Below are 22,769 nucleotides of genomic sequence, written 5' to 3'. Positions count from 1 at the left end.
TTGTTTAGGTTGCTTGGTGGACTCAGCTTGATTGTGTTTGTTTTCCTCTAGGGTCTTCGTAGTGATTCTTTGGTTTCAAAAAAAAATGATAGTATCCTTGGTCATTAGGCTCTAGTTTATGCCCGATAGATATCGTGATAAGAGAGGTCGTTTCATCAGTAGAGAAACTCATTTAAGTAACCTTCTAGCAAATCTCTCTTTGAGTGACACTATGGGTGAAAATTTGAACCAAGCCATGGGCAGAAATCAACCTATAACACTCAGGGATTATATGAATTGATGGGTTATGAAAATGTCCCATCTAAGTCGTTTAATTTAGCCAAGTTAGTCGGTTTCGAGTCTTTATTATAATAAAATGGTTGGTTTTCTTGATTAGGTGTCTTTTGTAGAGTAATGTGTGAAAAGCGATTAAAAATGAGAGGAAATTACTTGAAGGGCATTTTGGTCTTTTGGACATGGGTATTCTGGTAAATTTGGCCAAGGTCAGTGTATGGGTGAAAAGTAGAGTCCGAGACGAGCTCGTAGGAGAAAACGGAAGTCCATTCAGAGTCCGGAAGAGTGAGATATGCATAGTCAAAGTTGGAGTCAAACAATGTAGACTGGTGGGACACGTTCGGGCACCATTCTGGCTGGTGGGATAATAGCAAGTGACGTGGCACGTCCTGAATGCACCCAACGGACAGCAGCATGTGGTCCCTCTTTTCCCTTTTAAGCCCTCCGGAAATTACTTTTATGCCCCTCCTTTTTGTCTCACTTTATGTTCAACCAATAAGAAATCATTTCTTGAGTAGAAAGCAACCCTAACTTCCTATTTTAACCCTCTTTCTCCCATTTTCTCCCAATTAACTCCTAAAACCCTAGCCATCAACCCATCTATAAATAAATCTCTACCTCTTTCATTTCTCTCTAGACTTAAAATCCCTCTCAAAAGGCTTCCTTCTCTAATTTCTAAGCCACTTCTCCTTCCCTCTTCTAACCCTAAATCCATTTCTTCTACTACTTTTTCTACCACCTTCATCTCTTCTTTCTAATTTCTTTCTACTTCTAATCTCTACATCTGACCTTCTAATTTCTTCATCCAAACTTCTAATTTCTTCATAAATTTCTTCTTCTTCTATTTCTCTTCTAAATTTCTCTTCTTTCATCTTCTAAAAAGCTATTATTTGGAGTTTTGGGTAATATTCTTGGAAATATTTGGAGCTAATATTGGACATCAACATGGAGGCACAAGGAGCTATGGATCTAAATCTCATTTGGTGATTTCTTTTCATTATCTTTTGTAATTCCATTTACTTTATAAATTCAATGAATATTACTTTAGATTCCATGAGTAGCTAAATTTGTATCTAGGGTGTAGAGGAAGCCCATATTTGGGCTTATTTTGAGAGATGTTATTGATTAGTAAATCCTTTTATTGAGCTTCAAAGTTTATTAGTTGTCATTCAATATTGATTTTATGATCTTTTCATCATTCATGCATTATAATTAGATATTTCATGCTTTTATTAGATTATTAGATGAGATATGCTTTTTAGATAATGAATGATAGTTTAGGATTCTAGATTTATATGATAGTCAATCAAATATATATTGTTTTGAATTGAGTTATTAAAGAACATATTCCGAAATCTAAATAGCTTATTATGTTAGATTTTGAGTTATACATGAGAAAAGGGATTTGTTGGTTAATGCATGTTTTAAGTAGTCCATTTATGTGGTGAAATCGGAAACCCTAGATTCTTCTTCTCACCTTGATTTCATTCTTATTAGTCTATTAGTATTGCTTTCTTTTTTAAAGTAGTTTCCAAATCAAGTCAAATAATCAAAAGGTGGTGTTGATTTAAGATTTAGATAAAATTACTTGTCCCTTGGAACGATTTCCCGATTTACAAACTTTACTATAACTTGATCCCGTGCACTTGCGGGAATAGACCCATTTTAGGCCTATCAAGTTTTTGGCGCCGCTGCCGGGGATAAGTTTAATTTTATTTTCAATCTTGAATTGGTTTTTATTTTTATTTTTGTCTATTTTGATTACTTTGACTTGCTTTTCCTTTCCTTGTGTAGATTCACAAAGGAGCTAAAGGGAGGGAACATCAAGAAGGAGCACATCAAAGAAGACCTTTTTAGTTATTTTAGTACTTTATTTTTATTTTGGTGAGAGAGTGTTATAACTTTTTTTGTATTTCTTTATTTTTGTTGTTTTGTATTAAGGCCTTTATTATTTTGACCCTAAATTGGAGGGCATTTAATTTTGTAACAGAAACTAAGAAGCCTCGGGTTCGCACACTTGCGGGAAGAGTGGCCCGGGTCGTCTACAAAGGTCGTCGCCCGTCTTGAACGGGAGGTAACTTCTAGATCACCCACGAATCTCCTGTAAGTGGGTACTTGTGATGTTTTTGCTTGCCTAATTGATTGTCGAACTGTTAGTTTAATTATCATATTAGTAAGGGCATTAACCCATTACAAGATAGGAGTCGGATTTCATCACCGGTCTCTTGCCCATTTAGGTAACAACATTGCCGATCCCAAGCCTCACTTAAAATTAAAATTTGATTTAGACATTGGCCAAAGGGTAACGAGCTTATAGGACATTCTTGACAAAATCTCGAACTTGATTAGTATTTGGAGTTTTCCCAAGAAGAGGGAACGATCCAAGAACACAATTCTTGATCGTTGTACTGTGACGGAGTAACTCCTCATAAGAATCATAGTTCAAGTTTTGGTAAGAAATAGAAGTTGTCTAGATCAATTTTTAGGTGAAAAAGACTACCCAGTCGTCTAGATTGTGTCTAGGTTGCTTGGTGGAGTCAGCTTGCTTGCTTCGTTGTTTTCCTTAGGATCTTCGTAGTTTCCTTACTCCTTTTATTTTCAAAAAAAAAATATAAAAAAAAGTTTTCAAAAGAGTCCCTTGTCTTGTCTTTTGGTTTATGCCCCCTAGGTTGCGTGATAAGAGAGGTCGTTTTGTTAAAGAGTCTGATTTGAGTATTTTACTTGAAAACCTTTCTTTAAACGAGTCTATGGAGGATCACGTTGATCAAGCTAGGGTCGAGGATCAACCTATGACTCTCAAAAACTACATGCATCCGGCTAGAGTTAGCCAACCATCATGCATTAGGCTACCCCCGACTAACACTTATTTCGAGTTAAAGTCGGGAATCATCAATATGCTTCCGGTGTTTCGTGGTTTAGAGAACGAGAACGCGTACTATCATGTTAGGGAATTTGAGGACGTTTGTAAGACCATGAACGTCCCTAACTCGATTGATACCGTTAGATTAAGGTTATTCCCTTTTTCTCTAAAGGATAAAGCAAAGTCGTGGTTGTATGCCTTACAAGGCAGAGCTTAGTGGTGTCTTCCTTGAAAAATTCTTTCCCAAGCATAAAACTAGAGCTTTAAGGCAGAGTTTGCTTAATTTCGAGCAACTCCAAGGAGAATCTCTCTACACTTATCTTGAGAGATTCAAGGATATTCTCCTAGAGTGTCCACATCATGGGTTCGAAAAAATGAAACTAGTCCAACTGTTGTATGAAGGACTAGATTATCCTACCACCTCCATGATCGAGTCATTCTGTAATGGCGGGTTCTCCAACAAATCCGCCGATGAGGCCATGGATTTTCTTGAGGAACTAGCCGCACAATCCCAACAATGGAAACTTCTAAAGAACCTATCACTAGGGCAAAGCCTAATCCAACTAAGGGCGGGATTTATAGGATCGATAATTCTGAATCTAAACTTGATGCCATTACCAGAAGGTTGGAAGCCTTAGTAATGAATCAACCTAAAACCTTTACGGAGGATCCCACTCATGTCATGAGTGTTGGAAATGAACATGTTTCTTACCCAGGTTCTGTCTGTGGAGACCCTACTCATACGGGGAACAAATGTGCCTTATTCTTTGAGTCCGCTAACAGAGAACAAGCTCATGCTCTCTATCAAAACTCTAGGCAAGATAATCGTCAGAAGTATGATCCTTTTTCTAACGCGTATAATCCAGGCTGGAGAAATCATCCCAATCTCTCTTGGTCTAAAGGTCAATACCAGAGTCAGCCTAGTAGTTCTATGAACCCTCATGGGTTTAATGCACCTAGCAACCCTTATGCTCAGCCCAGTGTCCAACATCCACCTGAAAAGAAGACATCATTAGAGGACGCCATGCATATGCTAGCTCAGAACCAGGACAGGTTAACTAAGAACCATGAGGAATTTCAGGAATCCACCCGTCAATCCTTGACTAGGCTAGAAACATCTACCCGTCAATCTTTGACTAAGCTAGAAACCCAAATAGGTTTACTTCACGAAGCCTTTAGTCAGAGAGAAAAAGGGAAGTTTTCGAGTCAAGTTGAGCAGAACCCAAAAGGTCTACTAGGTAAACCACCACCAGATGAAGCTAATGCGATAACAACCCTTAGAAGTGGTAAAATTGTGGACAACAAGGTAAGAGTTCCTGAAGAGGAAGAGTTCGAGAACGAGCCATCTTCGTTGCCAACCAGAGTCTCTAGGGATGAGCCTGGAAAGGCTCCTGAGTCAGAAAGTCCACCCTTAGTATCCGAGCCTTATGTCCCTAGAGCTCCATACCCTCAACGTTTGGTCGAGTCAAAGAAGAAATCTCAGTTTCAGGAGATAATGGAGTTGTTCAAACAAGTCAATATCAACATTCCACTTTTAGATGCGATCAAACAGATCCCAGCTTACGCCAAGTTTCTTAAGGATTTATGTAATAGTAAGCGTAAGATGAATGTGCATAAGAAAGTTTTCCTTACTCAGAATGTTAGTTCGATCATCCAACAAAATATTCCACCTAAGTACAAAGATCCAGGAAGTCCTACACTACCATGTACCATAGGAGATTATAAAATAGAGCGTGCTCTATTGGATCTTGGTGCTAGTGTTAACCTTCTTCCTTATTCTGTGTACTTACAGTTGGGATTAGGAGAGATCAAACCAACCTCTGTGGTCCTTCAGTTAGCGGATCGGTCTGTTAGGCACCCACGTGGCATAGTCGAAGATGTTTTGATCAAAGTTGGTGAATTCTTATTCCTGTTGATTTCATCATTTTAGATACTGAGCCAGTCCATAATTCCAAAAGTCAAATACCTGTCATACTAGGGCGACCATGCTGGACTTCATCCCGATGATGTTGATGATTATAACGAGTTAAATTTGATAGATATGTTGGTTCAGGATTTCTTACCAACAACTCTATCAAATGATCCGTTAGAAACATTGTTGGCCTACTTTGGTTTAGATTTTGATGAGGAAAGTAGTATCAATGAGGTGAATGCTTTATTAGATTCCACCCCATTACTGGATACTGAGAAATGGAAAGCGAAAACTGAATCCCTCACAATCTCTGAACCAAGTATGGCATCAACTTTAGAGACAACTCAACCATCGGCAAGTGATGAGTCCAAATCACCCTATGTCTCAGAGTCGTCTCACCCTATTGAGAAACCACCATCCTTAGAGTTGAAACCTTTATCTGAGAACATGAAATATTCGTTTTTAGGACCTTCAGAAACCCTACCTGTTATTATTGCATCCGAGCTAGAGAAAGAACAAGAGGGTCGATTGTTAGATGTCCTAAGAGAACACAAAGAGGCACTAGGATGGTCTATAGCCGATCTCAAGGGTATAATTCCGTTAGTTTGCATGCACCACATCTACTTAGAAGAAGTGCTAAACCATCGAGAGAGATGCAACGTCGACTTAACCCTCATATGAAGGAAGTTGTGAGATCTGAAGTCCTGAAATTATTAGACGCGGGTATCATCTACCCTATTTCAGATAGTACTTGGGTCAGTCCTGTTCAAACTGTTCCCAAGAAGTCAGGCATTACTGTAGTTAGAAATGAGTGCAATGAGTTAATACCCACCAGGATGACCACTGCGTGGCGTGTTTGTGTAGACTATAGGAAGTTGAACACGGTCACGAGGAAAGATCATTTTTCTCTTCCATTCATTGATCAGATGCTCGAGAGACTGGCAGGACATAGTTACTATTGTTTCTTAGATGGCTATTCCGGGTATAATCAAATTGCCATTGCTCTTGAAAATCAAGAGAAAACAACCTTCACTTGCCTATTTGGAACTTATTCTTATCGTCGTATGCTGTTTGGGTTGTGTAATGCACCCGCTACTTTTCAACGTTGTATGATGAGCATATTTTCTGATATGGTAGAAAGGTTTCTCGAAGTTTTCATGGATGATTTTTCAGTCTTCGGGTCATCATTTGATGAATGTCTACATCACCTCACACTCGTGTTGGTTAGATGTAAAGAGAAGAATTTAGTGCTTAATTGGGAGAAGTGTCATTTCATGGTTCGTTCAGGAATTGTCCTAGGGCATGTCATTTCAGCTAAGGGTATAGAAGTAGATAAAGCCAAAGTAGAGTTGATAAAAAGTCTTCCTGTACCAAAAACAGTTAAAGACATCCGATCATTCTTAGGGCATGCTGGCTTTTATCGTCGATTTATCAAAGACTTTAGTAAGATATCAAGACCTCTTTGTAATCTTTTGGCAAAAGAGAACAAGTTTGTCTTTGATAATGCTTGTCTAGAGGCCTTTGATAAACTCAAACTTTTGCTTACTACTGCTCCTATTGTTCAACCGCCTAACTGGAAAGCTACTTTTGAGATCCTGTGCGATGCATCTGATTATGCAATAGGAGTCGTTTTGGGTCAGCGTGAAAACAAATTACTTCACGTAATCTATTATGCTAGTAAGACGTTGAATGATGCACAACTCAACTACTCGACCACTGAAAAAGAGTTGTTAACTGTTGTTTATGCCTTATAGAAGTTTCGATCATACCTAGTAGGTTCTAAGGTCATAGTATTTTCTGATCATGCCGCATTAAAGTACCTCCTCTCTAAAAAAGAGGCCAAACCTAGGTTGATTAGATGGATACTTTTGCTACAAGAGTTTGATATAGAGATACGGGATAAGAAAGGTTCCAAAAATGTTGTAGCAGACCACTTGTCTAGGCTTGTTGTGGAGTCCGTAAATGATGAGTTACCTATTAGAGAGAGTTTTCCTGATGAACAACTTCTTGTAGTCTCCCAATTACCTTGGTTCGCAGACATAGTGAACTATCTTGTTATGGGACAAATGCCCAAGCATTGGACTAAGCAAGATCGTGATAAATTCTTGTCCGAGGTAAAGCGGTTCTTCTGGGATGATCCATACTTGTTTAAGTATTGTCCCGATCAGATTATTAGGAGATGTGTCCCTGATAGTGAACAAACCAATGGCATCTCCTTTTGTCATGACCATGCATGTGGGGGTCACTTTAGTAGCAAAAAGACGGCCGCCAAAATTTTACAATGTGGTTTCTATTGACCGTCTTTATTCAAAGATACCCATGCATATTGTGTAGCTTGTGAGCGATGCCAGAAATTGGGGAGTATTTCACGTAGAAATATGATGCCCCTAAATCTCATTTTAGTTATTGAGGTCTTCGATGTATGGGGCATCGATTTCATGGGTCCATTTCCAAACTCCTTCGGCAATCTATATATTCTAGTCGCAGTTGATTACGTGTCTAAGTGGACAGAGGCGGTTGCTTGCAAAACGAATGATCACAAGGTTGTGATCAAGTTTCTAAAAGAAAACGTCCTTTCTCGTTTTGGTACACCGCGAGCGATTATTAGTGATGGGGGAACACACTTTTGTAATAAGCAGTTTGAGGTTCTAATGAAAAAGTATGGTATTACTCATCGAGTGTCCACCCCAGATCATCCACAGACAAGCGGCCAAGTTGAGGTTTCCAATAGGGAAATTAAACGCATTCTTGAGAAAACGGTTAATCCAAATAGAAAGGATTGGTCATTACGACTAACCGATGCATTATGGGCTTATCGTACAGCGTTTAAGACTCCCATGGGAATGTCTCCGTATAGATTGGTGTATGGCAAGGCTTGCCACCTCCCTGTAGAGTTAGAGCATAGAGCATATTGGGCTATCAAGCAAATGAACTTTTCGCCTGACAACGCAGGTAGAGAGAGAAAACTCCAACTTAGTGAGTTAGAAGAATTGAGGAATGATGCATATGAGAGTTCTAGAGTGTATAAGCATAAAATGAAGGTGTTTCATGATAAAAACATTTTGAGAAAATTATTTTCACCAGGTCAAAAAGTTCTTTTATATAACACTCGTTTGCATTTATTTCCTGGGAAACTTCGTTCTAGATGGTCGGGGCTTTTTGTTGTCAAATTTGTGTATCCTCACGGTGCGGTTGATATTGAGGATAAAAATGGTGTTTGTTTTAAAGTCAATGGTCAACGTTTAAAACCATTTTTAGAAATATCACCCGAAACCGTGGATGTTTTTATTGAAAATCCAGTATATCAGAAGTGATTCCCGATGTTCAGCTTAGTCTGGCTGAAGACTTTAAACTTAGCGCTTCTTGGGAGGCAACCCATGCTTCTGATATAGGACAGTGGAGTCTGGTAATATCCTCCCTCTCATCTTTTTATTTTTGGCATAGTCTTCAGAACATTGAGGACAATGTTCGGTTTAAGTTTGGGGATAGGGAAGAACTTTTTGCTAAGTCCTTCATTTCGAAAATTCAAGAGGGTTCAAAAATTTTCAATTTTGGACCGAAAATGTGAGTCTAATGGTTGTTTTTGGCTTGTTAATAGTTATAGAGTCGAGTTGATCGTACTATCCGGTTGTTAAAAGTTTCTTCATGAATTTCGAGTCTTGAGGTCGTCTGTGTGCTAGCCATATGTGAGTATTATGAAAGTGAAAGGTAGACAGTTCTGAGTGAACTAGATTAATCATTAGTGGAGACTTAACCCTTGTGAGATTTCTGAGCCTTTCTATTACCTTTGAGTGTACTCTTCTGCGCTGACTCTGAGTAGAGTGAAGAGCTACTCAACCTCGCAACTTTGTAAAAAGAACTCATTTGATCTCGTGTGCTCAACTTCCATAGCCACTAGGAGTGACATCAGGATAGCGAATAAACTTTACTCTTGTAGTCCATGAAGCCCGATAGTAGTGTCAACTTTAGGAAGACGGATACTCCACCATCCATTCATCATATGAATCCCGAGAATGAAGGCATGAAAAGTAAAGAAAGAAGAATGTGAAAGCAAAGTGCGAAAAATGGAAAAGTTGATTGTTGAGAATACTAGTGTTGGTATTGCATTGTTTATATTAGTTGTTGAAAAAAAAAAAAGTGGAAATCTCTGAAAAAGAAAGTTGTGTAAAAAGTTCATGTGAACTTCAGTTTGTTATGTAAAATAAGTGTTCAAAGCAAAAAGCTAAGTATGGAAGTTGCTTGAAGTTCTCTAGCATTGAAGACGTCGACATTCTCGGGATCTCATCATCATCCATCTCATCACTTGTATCCGTTGACCTTTAAGAAGCATTATTAGAGGGTAGAGTGGGTGAGAAGGGTAAGTGAGCTTCCCCATTCCATTTAGTGGTTATATTCCTTTTCGTAGATCATTCGTTCTAAAATATTGTCCTCACCCCTTTTTATGTGTTGAGTCTATAGTCGTGATCACACTCACACATACGAGCGAACCATTTCTGAGTGATTCATCTTTTTGAGCGTATGTCTGTGAGGCCAAAGTCGAGGCGAAATGTATTAAGATAGGGATCAAGGGTCTGTCTGCTTGGAACTGAAGTGATTCTCATTGTGGCTAGTCACTTACACTTTGAGTCTAGATTACTAGTGAAGAGATCTTTAACGTCTGTATAGTGTTGTTAACTTTGGCTGATTCCTATTAGCTTGCTAAAATTTTCTAGGAAATAAACATTTTAAATCTGTCTTAGTTGACTTTGAGTGTTTTTGAACCCTATTGTATTTTTGAAATGTTTTTGAATTTTGTGGGTACATTCTCTGGAAACCCTCACGACACAACCCTCGTCCACTAGGACAACCTAGGGGTTTAACGGCTTGTTGCATATGCTAAATGCAACTGGGATTCCTCCGAAAGTGAGTTAGGTTTTTCTTTTATTTTGTTTTGCTCGGGGACTAGCAAAATTTAAGTTTGGGGATGTTTGATGGGTCATGAAAATGTCCCATCTAAGTCGTTTAATTTAGCCAAGTTAATCGGTTTCGAGTCTTTATTATAATAAAATGGTTGGTTTTCTTGATTAGGTGTCTTTTGTAGAGTTATGTGTGAAAAGAGATTAAAAATGAGAGGAAGTTACTTGAAGGGCATTTTGGTCTTCTGGACAAGGGTATTCTGGTAAATTTGGCCAAGGTCAGTGTATGGGTGAAAAGTAGAGTCCGAGACGAGCTCGTAAGAGAAAACGGAAGTCCATTCGGAGTCCGAAAGAGTGAGATATGCATAGTCAAAGTTGGAGTCAAACAATGTAGACTGGTGGGACACGTTCAGGCACCATTCTGGCTGGTGGGATAATAGCAGGTGACGTGGCACGTCCTGAATGCACCCAACGGACAGCAGCATGTGGTCCCTCTTTTCCCTTTTAAGCCCTCCGGAAATTACTTTTATGCCCCTCCTTTTTGTCTCACTTTATGTTCAACCAATAAGAAATCATTTCTTGAGTAGAAAGCAACCCTAACTTCCTATTTTAACCCTCTTTCTCCCATTTTCTCCCAATTAACTCCTAAAACCCTAGCCATCAACCCATCTATAAATAAATCTCTACCTCTTTCATTTCTCTCTAGACTTAAAATCCCTCTCAAAAGGCTTCCTTCTCTAATTTCTAAGCCACTTCTCCTTCCCTCTTGTAACCCTAAATCCATTTCTTCTACTACTTTTTCTACCACCTTCATCTCTTCTTTCTAATTTCTTTCTACTTCTAATCTCTACATCTAAACTTCTAATTTCTTCATCCAAACTTCTAATTTCTTCATAAATTTCTTCTTCTGCTATTTCTCTTCTAAATTTTTCTTCTTTCATCTTCTAAAAAGCTATTATTTGGAGTTTTGGGTAATATTCTTGGAAATATTTGGAGCTAATATTGGACATCAACATGGAGGCACAAGGAGCTATGGATCTAAATCTCATTTGGTGATTTCTTTTCATTATCTTTTGTAATTCCATTTACTTTATAAATTCAATGAATATTACTTCAGATTCCATGAGTAGCTAAATTTGTATCTAGGGTGTAGAGGAAGCCCATATTTGGGCTTATTTTGAGAGATGTTATTGATTAGTAAATCCTTTTATTGAGCTTCAATGTTTATTAGTTGTCATTTCATATTGATTCTATGATCTTTTCATCATTCATGCATTATAATTAGATATTTCATGCTTTTATTAGATTATTAGATGAGATATGCTTTTTAGATAATGAATGATAGTTTAGGATTCTAGATTTATATGATAGTCAATCAAATATATATGGTTTTGAATTGAGTTATTAAAGAACATATTCCGAAATCTAAATAGCTTATTATGTTAGATTTTGAGTTATACATGAGAAAAGGGATTTGTTGGTTAATGCATGTTTTAAGTAGTCCATTTATGTGGTGAAATCGGAAACCCTAGATTCTTCTTCTCACCTTGATTTCATTCTTATTAGTCTATTAGTATTGCTTTCTTTTTTAAAGTAGTTTCCAAATCAAGTCAAATAATCAAAAGGTGGTGTTGATTTAAGATTTAGATAAAATTACTTGTCCCTTGGAACGATTTCCTGATTTACAAACTTTACTATAACTTGATCGCGTGCACTTGCGGGAATAGACCCATTTTAGGCCTATCATGTTTCCAAAAACTTGATAGGCCTAAAATTAGGTCTATTCCCCAAGTGTAGGGGTCAAGTTATAGTATTTAAAATAAGATCGAGTATCGTTCCAAAGGACAAGCTATTTTACCTAAATCTCGAATTAAAAACCCCCTTCGAATTTTTGGTTTGATTTGGAAACTACTTAAAGAAAGAAAACAATACTAATAGACTAATAAGAATGAAATCAAGGTGAGAAAAAGGATCTAGGGATATCTATTTCACCACATAAATGGACTACTTAAGACAAACATTCAATCAACAAATCACTTTTTGTTTATAACTCAAAACCTAGCTTAATGAACTAATTAGGTTTCGGATAATATTCTTTAATAACACAATTCAAAATCAAGAATATTTGATTGACTATCATATAAAACTAAATTCCTACACTATCATTCATTATCTAAAAGAAATATCTCATCTAATAATTCAATAAAAGCATGAAATATCTAATTATAATGCATGAATGATAATAAGGTAATAGAATCAACATGAAATGACAATCAATAGGCATTGAAGCTCAATATAAGGATTGATTGATTTATAACATATCTCAAAATAAGCCCAAATATGGGTTTCCTCTACACCCTAGATACAACTTTAGCTACTCATGGAATCTAAAGTAATATTCATTGAATTTATAAAGTAAATGGAATTACAAAAGATTAATGGAAAGAAATCACCAAGAATGTTCAAAATCTATATTCCCATGTATCTCCATTTTGATGTCCCATATTAGCTCCAAATGTCTCAAGAATATTACCCAAAACTCCAAATAATAGCTTATAAGAAGATAAAAGAAGAGAAATTTAGAAGAGAGATAGAAGAAGAAGAGATTTTAGAGAAGAAGGTATGGAGAAATTAGAAGGTTAGAAGAAGAAATTAGAAGGTTAGAAGAAGAAATTAGAAGTAGAAAGAAAATGTAGAGAAGAGATGAAGGTGGTAGAGAAAGTAGAAGAAAAGAATGGGGGCTAGGGTTTTTAGTTTAGAAGAGGTAGAGAGAAAAGGTGGCTAAAAGAGGAGAAAGAGGCTAAGGGGGGGGGGCTTGGTTGGTTCTCTAAAAGTCTTTATATAGAGTTAGGGTTTGGTTGGGGTTAAAGTGGTAAAAAGTGGGAAGTTTGAGAGCTAAAAGGGTAATAGGAGGGTTTAAAAAGGGTAAAACCCTAGTTGGGCTGGCGGCTAGGGTTTTAACTTGGGAATTCGGGTGATTTGGTGTAACCGGGTTCACGGTGTAAAGTTGCGGGTCACACAGAGGCCGTCGGATTAGAAGACGCGGGATCTAGATGGACAGGAGATAGCCACGTGGCCGAGATCACGCTTTTAAGTTGTTTCGGATGCATGGAATAAACAATAAAAGGGACGGATGCACAGGAGCCGTTAGATCTTGAAAACGCGGAGGGTAACGGCCATGATTAAAACGTGGGATTGGGGCTACCGGGTTAAGTTGCGACGCGCTACACTGGATCAATCTCTTTGGACCATTTCGCTGCTTAGCGCTAACACGGGAATCGCATATACCGGCCTCCGCCCATCGACACGTGTCCCGCCTGGTCCCGCATGCCAAATTTGTGCCCGCTATTGTCCCGCAAGTCAACTCCCTTTGACACAACTTTGACCTTGATTTATTCCTTCGTCCGGACTTCGATTTGACTTCTGTTTTCTCCTACGGACTCGTCTCGACCTCTACTTTTCACCCATGTACTCGCATTGGCCAAAATACCAGAATGTCCTTGACCCCAAATGACCAAACTACCCTTCATGCATCTTTTCCTCGTTTTTAACTGTTTTTCACACCTAACTCTGCAAAAGACACCTAGTCAAGAAAACCAACCATTTTATTACAATAAAGACTCGAAACCGACTAACTTGGCTAAATTAAACGACTTAGATGGGACATTTTCATGACCCATCAGGAATCCTACTAGAACTTGTCAACCATCAAACATAGGGTTACCCCACTCCACGACTCACTTCGAGTTGAAGCCAAGCATTATTAAAATGTTCCCGACCTTCCGTGGAGTTGAGAACGAAAACCCCTACCACCATGTTAGGGATTTTGAAGAAATCTGTGGGACTATGAATCTCCCCAATATGGCTGATGAAATTTTGAGACTTAGGTTGTTCCCTTTCTCTTTGAAAGATAAAGCAAAATCTTGGTTGTATGCCTTACGACCTCATTCCATCACTCTATGGGAATAATTGAGCAATTCATTCCTTCTAAAATTCTTCCCTAAGCACAAAACCACCTCTTTAAGGAAAAGTCTTAATAATTTTGTGCAACAGGAAGGGGAATCTCTCTACAAGTATCTTGAGAGACTTAAAGAACTGAAACTGCAGTGTCCACACTATGGTTATGAAAAAAGCAGACTAGTCCAGATTCTTTATGATGGACTAGACTATCCCACAACGTCCATGGTAGAGTCATTTTGTGGTGGCCGTTTTACTTATAAATCCGTCGATGATTACATGGTATTTCTAGAAGATCTAGCTGAGAAATCCCACCAATGGGAAACTTCTAGAGGACCTCCTACTAGGGTGAACCCTAATCCGAATAGAGGTGGCATTTATAGGATTGATGATTTAGAAACCAAACTTGCCGCCATAGCTAGAAGGATAGAAGCCCTCGAGCTTGGTCAGCCTAAAGAATTTAGGGAGGATCCTACTCAGGTCATGGGTGTTGGAAATGAATCCACCTTTTATCCGTGTTCCGTCTGTGGAGACCCTTCTCATACGGGGAACAAAAGTACCCTATTATTTGGTTCTGCTGAAAAAGAACAGGCTAATTTCCTTTACCAAACCTCTAGACAAGACAATCGTCAGAAGTATGATCCTTATTCCAGCACGTACAATCCAGGTTGGAGAAATCATCCCAATTTCTCTTAGTCCAAGGGTCAAGACTAGAGTCAACCTAGTAGTTCAATGAACCCTCCAGGGTTTAATGCTCCTAAGAATCCTTATGCTAAGCCTAGTACCCAACATACTTCTCAAAACAAGGAATCTTTAGAGGAGACCATGATTAAGTTTATGCAACAGACCACCCAGTCTATAGCAGTGAGGGTAGGAAATCGCGGGTCAAGAAGTCAGCTGGACCGTGCCGTTGACCGGATGTCAAACCTCCACCTGTTAATAATTTTGCAGACACCGACGATGTCTTTGAACTTAACCTGTGACAAAAGAGACGATAACACACGTGATCGTGAGGTCTTAGGGGACACCGGGATGGTGCCGGCCTAAGGGGGGCTCTGACGGTCAAGTCAGTAAGCTTGCAAGAGAAGTAAAGTGTACGTGGATATTAGCCTTGGAATGTTACCGTTGGTAGGATAATGGTCGGAGCCTAGGAACGGCTCGTAGAGTGTCCGGAGCTCGCTCTCTACGGATGACTGACTTAATTGAAGAGAGAATATGACAGCCTATGAGGTCTGTCTTTAAATGAAGCAGCCTGGCGTGGTTTGCCTTGTCCAGGGGTATGTATCGTAAATAAGTGGGAAGCTTTAAGGACCTGACCTTGTAAATATTCACATAGGTGAGATAATGAAAGCCTGACCTCCAGGAGATATAAAGTAGCCTGCCTTCCTGGGTTGTCAGGTCGACCTTGGTTGTTTGGTCGTCCAGGAGAGAGAAGGGTAGGTCGCCCTCACTAGGTTGTCAAGTCGTCCAGGAGAGAGAAACGTAGGTCGACCTTACTTGGTTGTCAGGTCGTCCAGGTGTGAGAAACGTAGGTCGACCCTTGAGAAAACCTTGTATTTCGGAGGGTCCCCCACTTGACAGGGGTCCTGCACCCGACAAGGGTCTTGTACTTGGAAGGGTCTTGCACCAGATGACAGATTTTAATTGTATTTAGGTGAGAGGAAGGAAGCTCGATGGTTGCTCAGATGCTCGCTCTGTATGAGAGAGAAATTGGATGTTAGTATTGAATCTGTACTCGATGTGTTTGCCCGAAATCAGATGATCCGTGTCATCTTCTTCTTGGTCCTTTTATAGAGTTTTGGATCGACTGCTACTCGGTGATGAGTTGTCGTTTTAATGGTGGTAACGCATGGGCTGTCACCATTAATGCGGATATTGTAACCCTTTAACGGGTATATTCGGGATCTTCAATAATCGTAACGTCTCCTAACGAATATGCGAAGGGCGGTCTGCTGGTTGAGGACGGACCTCTTCTTTCAGAGCTAGAAGGGGTTACGTATTTCAGCCTTCTGAGGAGGCGAGGGTGGACCTCTTCCTCCAGGGCTGGAAGTGCTTACATATTTCAGCCTAGTGAGGAGGCGAGGGCGGACTTCTTCCTCCAGGGCTGGAAGTGCTTCTTAGTGTTGCTTCGGGGTGCCCGAAGGTAAATGGGTCGGGCCCATTAGCCACTAGTTCATGGGCTTGATCACCGAGCAGTCCCATTAATCGTGAACTTCTTGGGACACTCCCGGTGACATATTTTGACCCATACAATTTGTTCCCCACTTTCTAAGTTGACGGAGTGCGAAAACTTAGAGAGTAGTTCGAAGTTATATGGTCAATCCGTAGTTCGGGTTTGCTGCCATAATAGCCGAGTTCGTGTCCCGTGGGGACTTGTCTGCGAGGGGTGTCGCATTTAATGAGTTAGCTCGGTGCTCGCGGGTTGGTAAAAGATAGCGTCGGATTGATCTGGTATTCGCTGTTGAAGTCCTATAGAAAATGGCCCAGAGAATGTAATCCGCAAAAATAAAATAAAGTAATTTGCAATAAAAGAATTACTCGTCTGAAAAAAATAAAATCATTGGTTCGAAATGAAGTGACAAAACATAAAATTTTCGATTACTAAAAGACGTGTCACTTGACGTAAATTGATGTGGTTTTAACAGAGGCTTCTCGTCAGTGTACTGATAGAACAAACATAAGCTAACCAATGCAAATGATGCCGTGAAGAACATTCGCGAAAGGTGTTACCTGCTGGTGTACCCGGAACATGTGTTGACGGACCTACGACGTGCGCTTCGATTGAAACCCAATGCAACGGGAGGGCGAGCAAACTGACTATTGTAATGGGCGAGCAAACAACCTGACTTCCTACGTGTGGGTCCTTTACATTTGTGAATGTAAGGGTGAGCAAGCAAACTGACAAAGTCAGGTTGCTTGCCTATGAGTGGGCCTATTACATTTGTGAATGTAAGGGTGAGCAAGCAAAATGACAAAGTCAGGTTGCTTGCCTACCACCCCACTTGGGTTGTACATATATTTATATGTATGTTTGCTTTTGGTAGACCCCACTTGGTAGTGTTATGCATATAAGTTTACATATATGCATACATGTGTAGTTATATGTGTACATATTATTTAAAGTGTTCATGTCCTTTTTGATGTGTATTTAGTTTTGGAACTTCCCTTTATTATTCAATTATAAGGTATGTGATCCATATGTGCATCATGCATATTATTATTATTAAAAGTATACATACCTTGATTACAAAGGAGGATACATACCATATGAATTCGAATGTTCCCGGATATTATTTGATTAAATATCGAGTAATGTCGTTTCGTGGGATGAACGATTTATCGGCCTACCTACCTAGTAAATGTCGGTTACTTGTTGGGATCTTCTGACGCAAATTTTCTAGTCCAGGCGGGCTCATGAGACAAGACAGGCAGTCCTGACTTATACTTTTTAATGAGGCGGGCTCATGAAGCAGGACTTATGAGGCGGGCTCATGAGGCAGGACAGTCAATCAAGGTAGTCCTGACATAAATTTTTAATGAAGCAGGTCCGGAGCTCCTGGCGAGGCGGACCTAGTGCTCTTGTCGAGGCACGTAGTGATGTTGTCAAGGCAAGGCTTATCTGCACTTGACGAGAGGGTAGGACTATCGATCAAGGTAGGTTGTCTGCCTGTAGTCCTGACCTAGATTCTTTAAAGAGGCAGATCCGGAGCTCCTGGCGAGGCGGACTTAGTGCTCTTGGCGAGACACGCGATGCAGGGTTGTCAATCAAGGCAAGGCTTATACGCCGAGTGCACTTGACGCAGACTTAGTGAAAGCTACTCAAATCGAGGCAGGATTCTTTAATGAAGCCTGTTGTAATCAAGGAAGGCTTGCGAAGCAGGGCTACAAATCAAGGCAAGGCTTATACGCCGAGTGCTTTTGATCGTAGACTTTTAATGAGGCGGAGCTGGTGTGCCGATCGAAGCACAGGCAAGCTTATCGTTTCAAGGCAAGGTGGGTTTGCCGAGAGCTCTTGATGTGGACTTTAGCTGTTCTGCCAGGGCGTAGCTCCGCCGATGAATGCCTCATATCCATAAGGGTAAGGGTATTACCCTTTATAGATATATATATATATATATATATATTATTTGCATCTTTTATCCATAAGGGTAAGGGTATTACCCTTTACAGATAGTTTATTATACCTGCATTATGTTTGGCGTGGCCAAAACTTGGAGTGTTTTGGTGAAGCGTGGCTTGCCTTGTTTAAATAATCGAGTCAGTGTATGTTGAGTGTCATAACGAGTTTGAAATTCGTGGAGGATGACTGTCCATCTGTCCCCCTAGTCTGAGCTTAGAGCTTGAGAAGGTCTAGGGTTAGACTAAGTTTCGTGGCGTTGAAGCCCTTAGTATACTTTGCATAGACAAAATATGACTTGAATTGAAGCATCATCGTATTTGAAATAATGTTGTATTACAAGAGAAATATTCATGTGATATGAGCAGTGTCGTTTTAGTAAAGATCTTTTGACATCAAGACTTTTACATATATTGACGCGAGTAGAGCTAAAGTCTAAAGCAGTGCGGAGCTGGCTTGCAGAGCTGAGCTGTCTTTCGGCAGAGTTTGGGTTTGAAGCAATGCAGGGCTAGCTTGCAGAGTTGGACTGGGCTGAGTTGGAGTCTGAAGCAGTGCGGAGCTGGCTCGCAGATCTGGGCAGTATGCAGACCCGGAGTCGGAAGTAGTGCGGAACTAGCTTGCAGAGTTGGTTGTCTTCAAGTGGGGTAGATGAGAAGTTGTGTTTTATCCTTGTTTGTCTCTTTGAGAGATAAAGTGATGTCGTCGACTTTTGCTTGGCAAAGTTATCGTTGTTTCCTTCCGCTTGTCCCCCAGTCGAAGCTTGGTTTGCCTGCACACCCCTTAGTGGGGGGGGAAGTCGATGGCATAGGCATCGACCCTCCGACGCCCAAGTCAGTTGGTGATATAAAAGATGAATGACAACTGATGAGTCATGAAAATGTCTCATCTGAATCTCTTAATTTGGGTTAGTTAGTCTATTTCGGGCAGTTACTCTGATGAATTGTGTGTTTCTCTTTCCCAGGTGTCTTTTACGGAGTTCAATGTGAAAACTGGATAAAATCGAGAGAAAGACATGTTGAGGGCATTTTGGTCATTTGGTGCTCTGAGAATTTTGGCAAATATTGACACTCGGATGAAACTAGAGTTCATGACGAACTCGTGGGCAAAAACGGAAGTTAAATCGGAGTCCGGACGAGAAAGATAGAGCAAGTCAAAGTTTGGGTCAACATCAATTGATAATGTGCTAGAGGACACGTGGCATTGATCCAATAATACGAGTAATCCAAGACAAGCAATCGAAATAGTAAAGAACAATCAAGAACAAAACACAGAGATTTACGTGGTTCGGTTGGTGAGACTTACTCCACGGCAACAACGGCGCAATGATTTCCACTATGATAAGCAAACAAGTTTACACAAGAGATTCGTGAGATTGTGCTACTGATATCTCCTTAGGGTTTAGTTTATATAGCCACTAAACCCTAACCCGACCGCCTCACCGACTCTCTCTCTATAACCGACATTATACACGGATAAACACTAATAACCGATATAAGCCTAGCTTCGCATTCCAGCTCTGTCTCGGAGTCCAGCTTTGCCTCAGAGCACTGCTTCGCATACCAGCTCTGTCTCAGTAATCAGCTCCGCTAATGGGTCCAAGCTTCGGTAGGTTGTACCTGGTTCGATATCAATCCATATTCGAGTCACTTCTAACAACCCATAGTACTGCCGGTAGTTGATCTGCCCACGCTCCTTTAGCTTTTTCTAATTTCTTTTTTAGAGAATTCATGATAGTTTTGTTAGAGGATTCGGCCTGGCCGTTGGCTTGAGGATACCTTGGGGTTGAAAACTGAGCTTTATACCCCAATCCTTGCAAAAGTCTTGGAAAGCGAAGCTTATAAATTGGGATCCGTTGTCAGTGACGATTTCTTTGGGTACTCCGAACATGCAAATTATATGCTTCCACACAAAACTCATGACCTCTTTGTCTTTTATTTGATGGAATGCCTCGGCCTCAATCCATTTAGAAAAATAATCGGTCATAGCCAACATATATACGCGTTGGCCTGGGGCGGTGGGAAGTTTCCCCACTATGTCCATGCCCATTTCATAAAAGGCCAAGGTGATAGTATGGAATTTAATTTCTCTGGAGGGAGGTAAGAAGTTTGTGCCAACCTTTGGCATTTGTCACAACGTTTGGCATGACTGATTGAATCAGCCCTCATGGTCGGCCAGTAGTAGCCGGCAGTCAGAGCCCTATTGGCCAAGCTGCGACCGCCAGAGTGATTGCCACATTCTCCCTCGTGTAATTCTTTTAAAACGTACTTACCTTCTTCAGGAGTGATGTATTTGAGGTAAGGGCCTGAATACGATCTTTTAAGAAGTTGACCGTCTAGTATGCAAAATCTCGCGGCCTTTGCTTTTAACCTTCTCGCTTCATTTTTGTTTGAGGGAAGCTCGTCGTTGGTCAGGTCTTTATGACAGGGGTCATCCAGGTAGTTTGGATATCGAAGGGTCTTATCCCTCGGTCTAGATATTAAAAACTAACTTAGACTAAAAAGGAAGGAAAACAAAGATAAATGGGGGGTTTTATTATGAGAGTAACAAAAAGAATAAAGCAAGCAAGTAAACTAACTAAACAATAAAAGTAAACGGGCGAGAGAGGTTAGTTATGTAGAAGTGAAGGTGTTGCAACCAACTTTGAGGCTCTCGATGCCTTCAAGGGCGTCGATAACGTAAAAGTTAAAGAGATAGCGGATAGCTTGTTGAATTATTTACCTAAGGAAATTATGGACCTTGGCTTGGTCCCCGAGCTTATTGCCTTACCCTTAGAGTCTAGTTCGACCTTCCACATGATCTCAAACTCGGTTGTTGACCCCTTCTGGGACACTTCGGACGGCTTTCCTAGCATGTCTAGGGACTTAGTGGATGTTTTATCTACTAAGCTTGAGTTTGACTTTTTGCCTCTGACTGACTTCCTCTCGCTTCACTTCTATGTCGATCCTTTTGACGACTTCTTAGTCGTCGCCCCTAGATTTCATGCTGACTTAGTGGACCGTGCATCCACTAAGTTTGGGGATGGCTTCTTTTCGCTTTTCGTCTCACGTGCACTTATTTGCTTCGATATTATTGTGAGACTTTTACCATTTGTATATAGCTTTCTTTGGGTTGACCCCCAAATCTTCCGGCTTTTACTATATGATCGTTAGCCGATTAAGATGGGTCCTTGATGTTTGTGGGTAACATCTCTGGAAACCCTCCGTGAGACATAACTCGTGCTCTTGTGTGAAAACAAGAGAATCAAAGGCTAAGTACATAGCTCAATGCAATCGTGTATACCCGCGTTAGTGGTAGACTTTATATGGTCATGTCCTTTATATGCTTCATTCTCATTATGTTTTGGATATTTTAGGAGCATTTCTTATATGTTTTACTTCTAAGGCGTGGTTTGTTCCAAGTTTGGGGATGGCGTGAGCTTGGCATCAACTTGGAACCTCTTTATACACGAGTCTTGGTAGTATCATCTTTAATCTCCTACGGTTATGGTAATATCTCTCCACTCTTCTTTTTAAATTGATATGCCTCTTAATCATTTGGTGGGTTTATGCTTAAAACATTGCGGACAATGTTAGTTTTAAGTTTGGGGATGCGGGGATTTGACCATAACTAATGCATGACCATGGGTTTCAAAGACAAAAGAGTTCAAATTAGCTAACATTTGAAAATTTTTGAACATTTTGAGTAGATTTGCATGTAATTATAGTGATAGTTTTAAGAATATTGATGCATATGTGTCGAGTTGATGAGTTTTGTGATTGCTAATGGTCTTTGCATGAAAGTCGAGTCTTTGAGTGTTTGTGTTATACTATGGGAGTAACATCTTAGTGAAGAGGAAACATCTCTAAGAGACCTAGAGTAGTCATTAGTGGAGACTTAACCCATGTGAGAGCTCAAAGCCTAAATTGTCCTTCGAGTGTACTCTTCCGCGCTAACTCCGAGTCGAATGAAGAGCTACTCAACCTCGTAACTATTAAAAGAGCTCATTTGATCTCGTGTGATCAACTTTCTTAGCCACTAGGAGTGACATTAGGACAGCAAATTAACCTTGCCCTTGTAGTTCAGGAAACCCAATAAGAGTGTCAACTAGAGGAAGGCGGATACTCCATCATTATCCATCATCTTATATCCCGAGAATGAAGACATGAGAAGAAAAGAATGAAGAATGTCAAAGCAAGTATGAAATGGAAAAAGTTGATTGCAAGAATATAGTATTGTGTGAGTTATGTTTGTTTTATGTGATTTTGTGTTATGAAAAAAAAAAACAAAAAAAAAACAAAATGAAACAAAAAAAAAGAATGAAAAAAAAAAGTAAAGGAATAAAGTGATTTATGTGTATGTTTGAGCATGTGTAGCTCTTTTGTGTGAGTGATGTGATTGTATATATGTGTTGGTGTTTTTGTTCATGAATAAGTATTCGAAGCAAGAAACGAATGTGGAAATGCTTAAGAGGTTCTATCATGAAGAGTTCGACATTCTCGGGAATCTACCATCATCATCTATTTCTAGTATCCGTTAACCTTTAGAAGGCATTCTTAGAGGGTAGAATGGTTAAGAAGGGCGAGTGAGCTTCCCCACTCTATTTAGTGGCTAATTCCTTTTCGAAGATCATTTGTTCCAAAATGTTGTCCTCACCCCTTTTTATGTGTTGAGTCCATGTTAGTGATCACACTCACACATACGAGCGAACCATTCTTAAGTGATTTCATATTTGGAGTGTATGTCCGTGAGGCCGAAGTCGAGGCGAAATGTACTAAA

General features: G+C 39.9%; 2 protein-coding genes across 2 annotated transcripts in view; both read left to right on the top strand.

Annotated features, from left to right (window-relative positions):
• Nucleotides 1-22,327, top strand: part of LOC147568038 (uncharacterized) — a 29,041-nt gene extending 6,714 nt beyond the window's left edge. Inside the window, exon 2 of the mRNA XM_086654486.1 lies at nt 21,718-22,327. The gene's annotated coding sequence lies outside the window, so the exon portion shown is untranslated. The remainder of the gene's footprint in view (nt 1-21,717) is intronic.
• On the top strand, nt 3,651-8,359 carry LOC147568039 (uncharacterized). The gene is made up of 6 exons (XM_086658927.1): nt 3,651-4,772; nt 4,926-5,028; nt 5,512-5,634; nt 6,333-6,706; nt 6,800-7,159; nt 7,685-8,359. Exons 1-6 carry the CDS (start codon nt 3,651-3,653, stop codon nt 8,357-8,359), a joined length of 2,757 nt encoding a protein of 918 aa, XP_086515053.1.
• Nucleotides 22,328-22,769: the final 442 nt, after the last annotated feature.

Source organism: Eschscholzia californica, unplaced genomic scaffold, assembly GCF_041429995.1.
Source record: "Eschscholzia californica isolate CP2 unplaced genomic scaffold, dmEscCali1.0.p SCAF_1, whole genome shotgun sequence".
Lineage (NCBI taxonomy): Eukaryota > Viridiplantae > Streptophyta > Magnoliopsida > Ranunculales > Papaveraceae > Eschscholzia > Eschscholzia californica.
This window is presented reverse-complemented; position numbering and strand designations above follow the sequence as displayed.

Bases quoted from the DNA above. Each gene is read 5' to 3' on its own strand.
- LOC147568039 (XM_086658927.1), top strand. From the start codon at position 3,651: ATGGAAACTTCTAAAGAACCTATCACTAGGGCAAAGCCTAATCCAACT. The intron at 5,635-6,332 runs GTATAATTCCGT...TGGTTCGTTCAG, and splicing joins GTCTATAGCCGATCTCAAGG to GAATTGTCCTAGGGCATGTC. The intron at 7,160-7,684 runs GTAAAGCGGTTC...TGTAATAAGCAG, and splicing joins GTGATAAATTCTTGTCCGAG to TTTGAGGTTCTAATGAAAAA.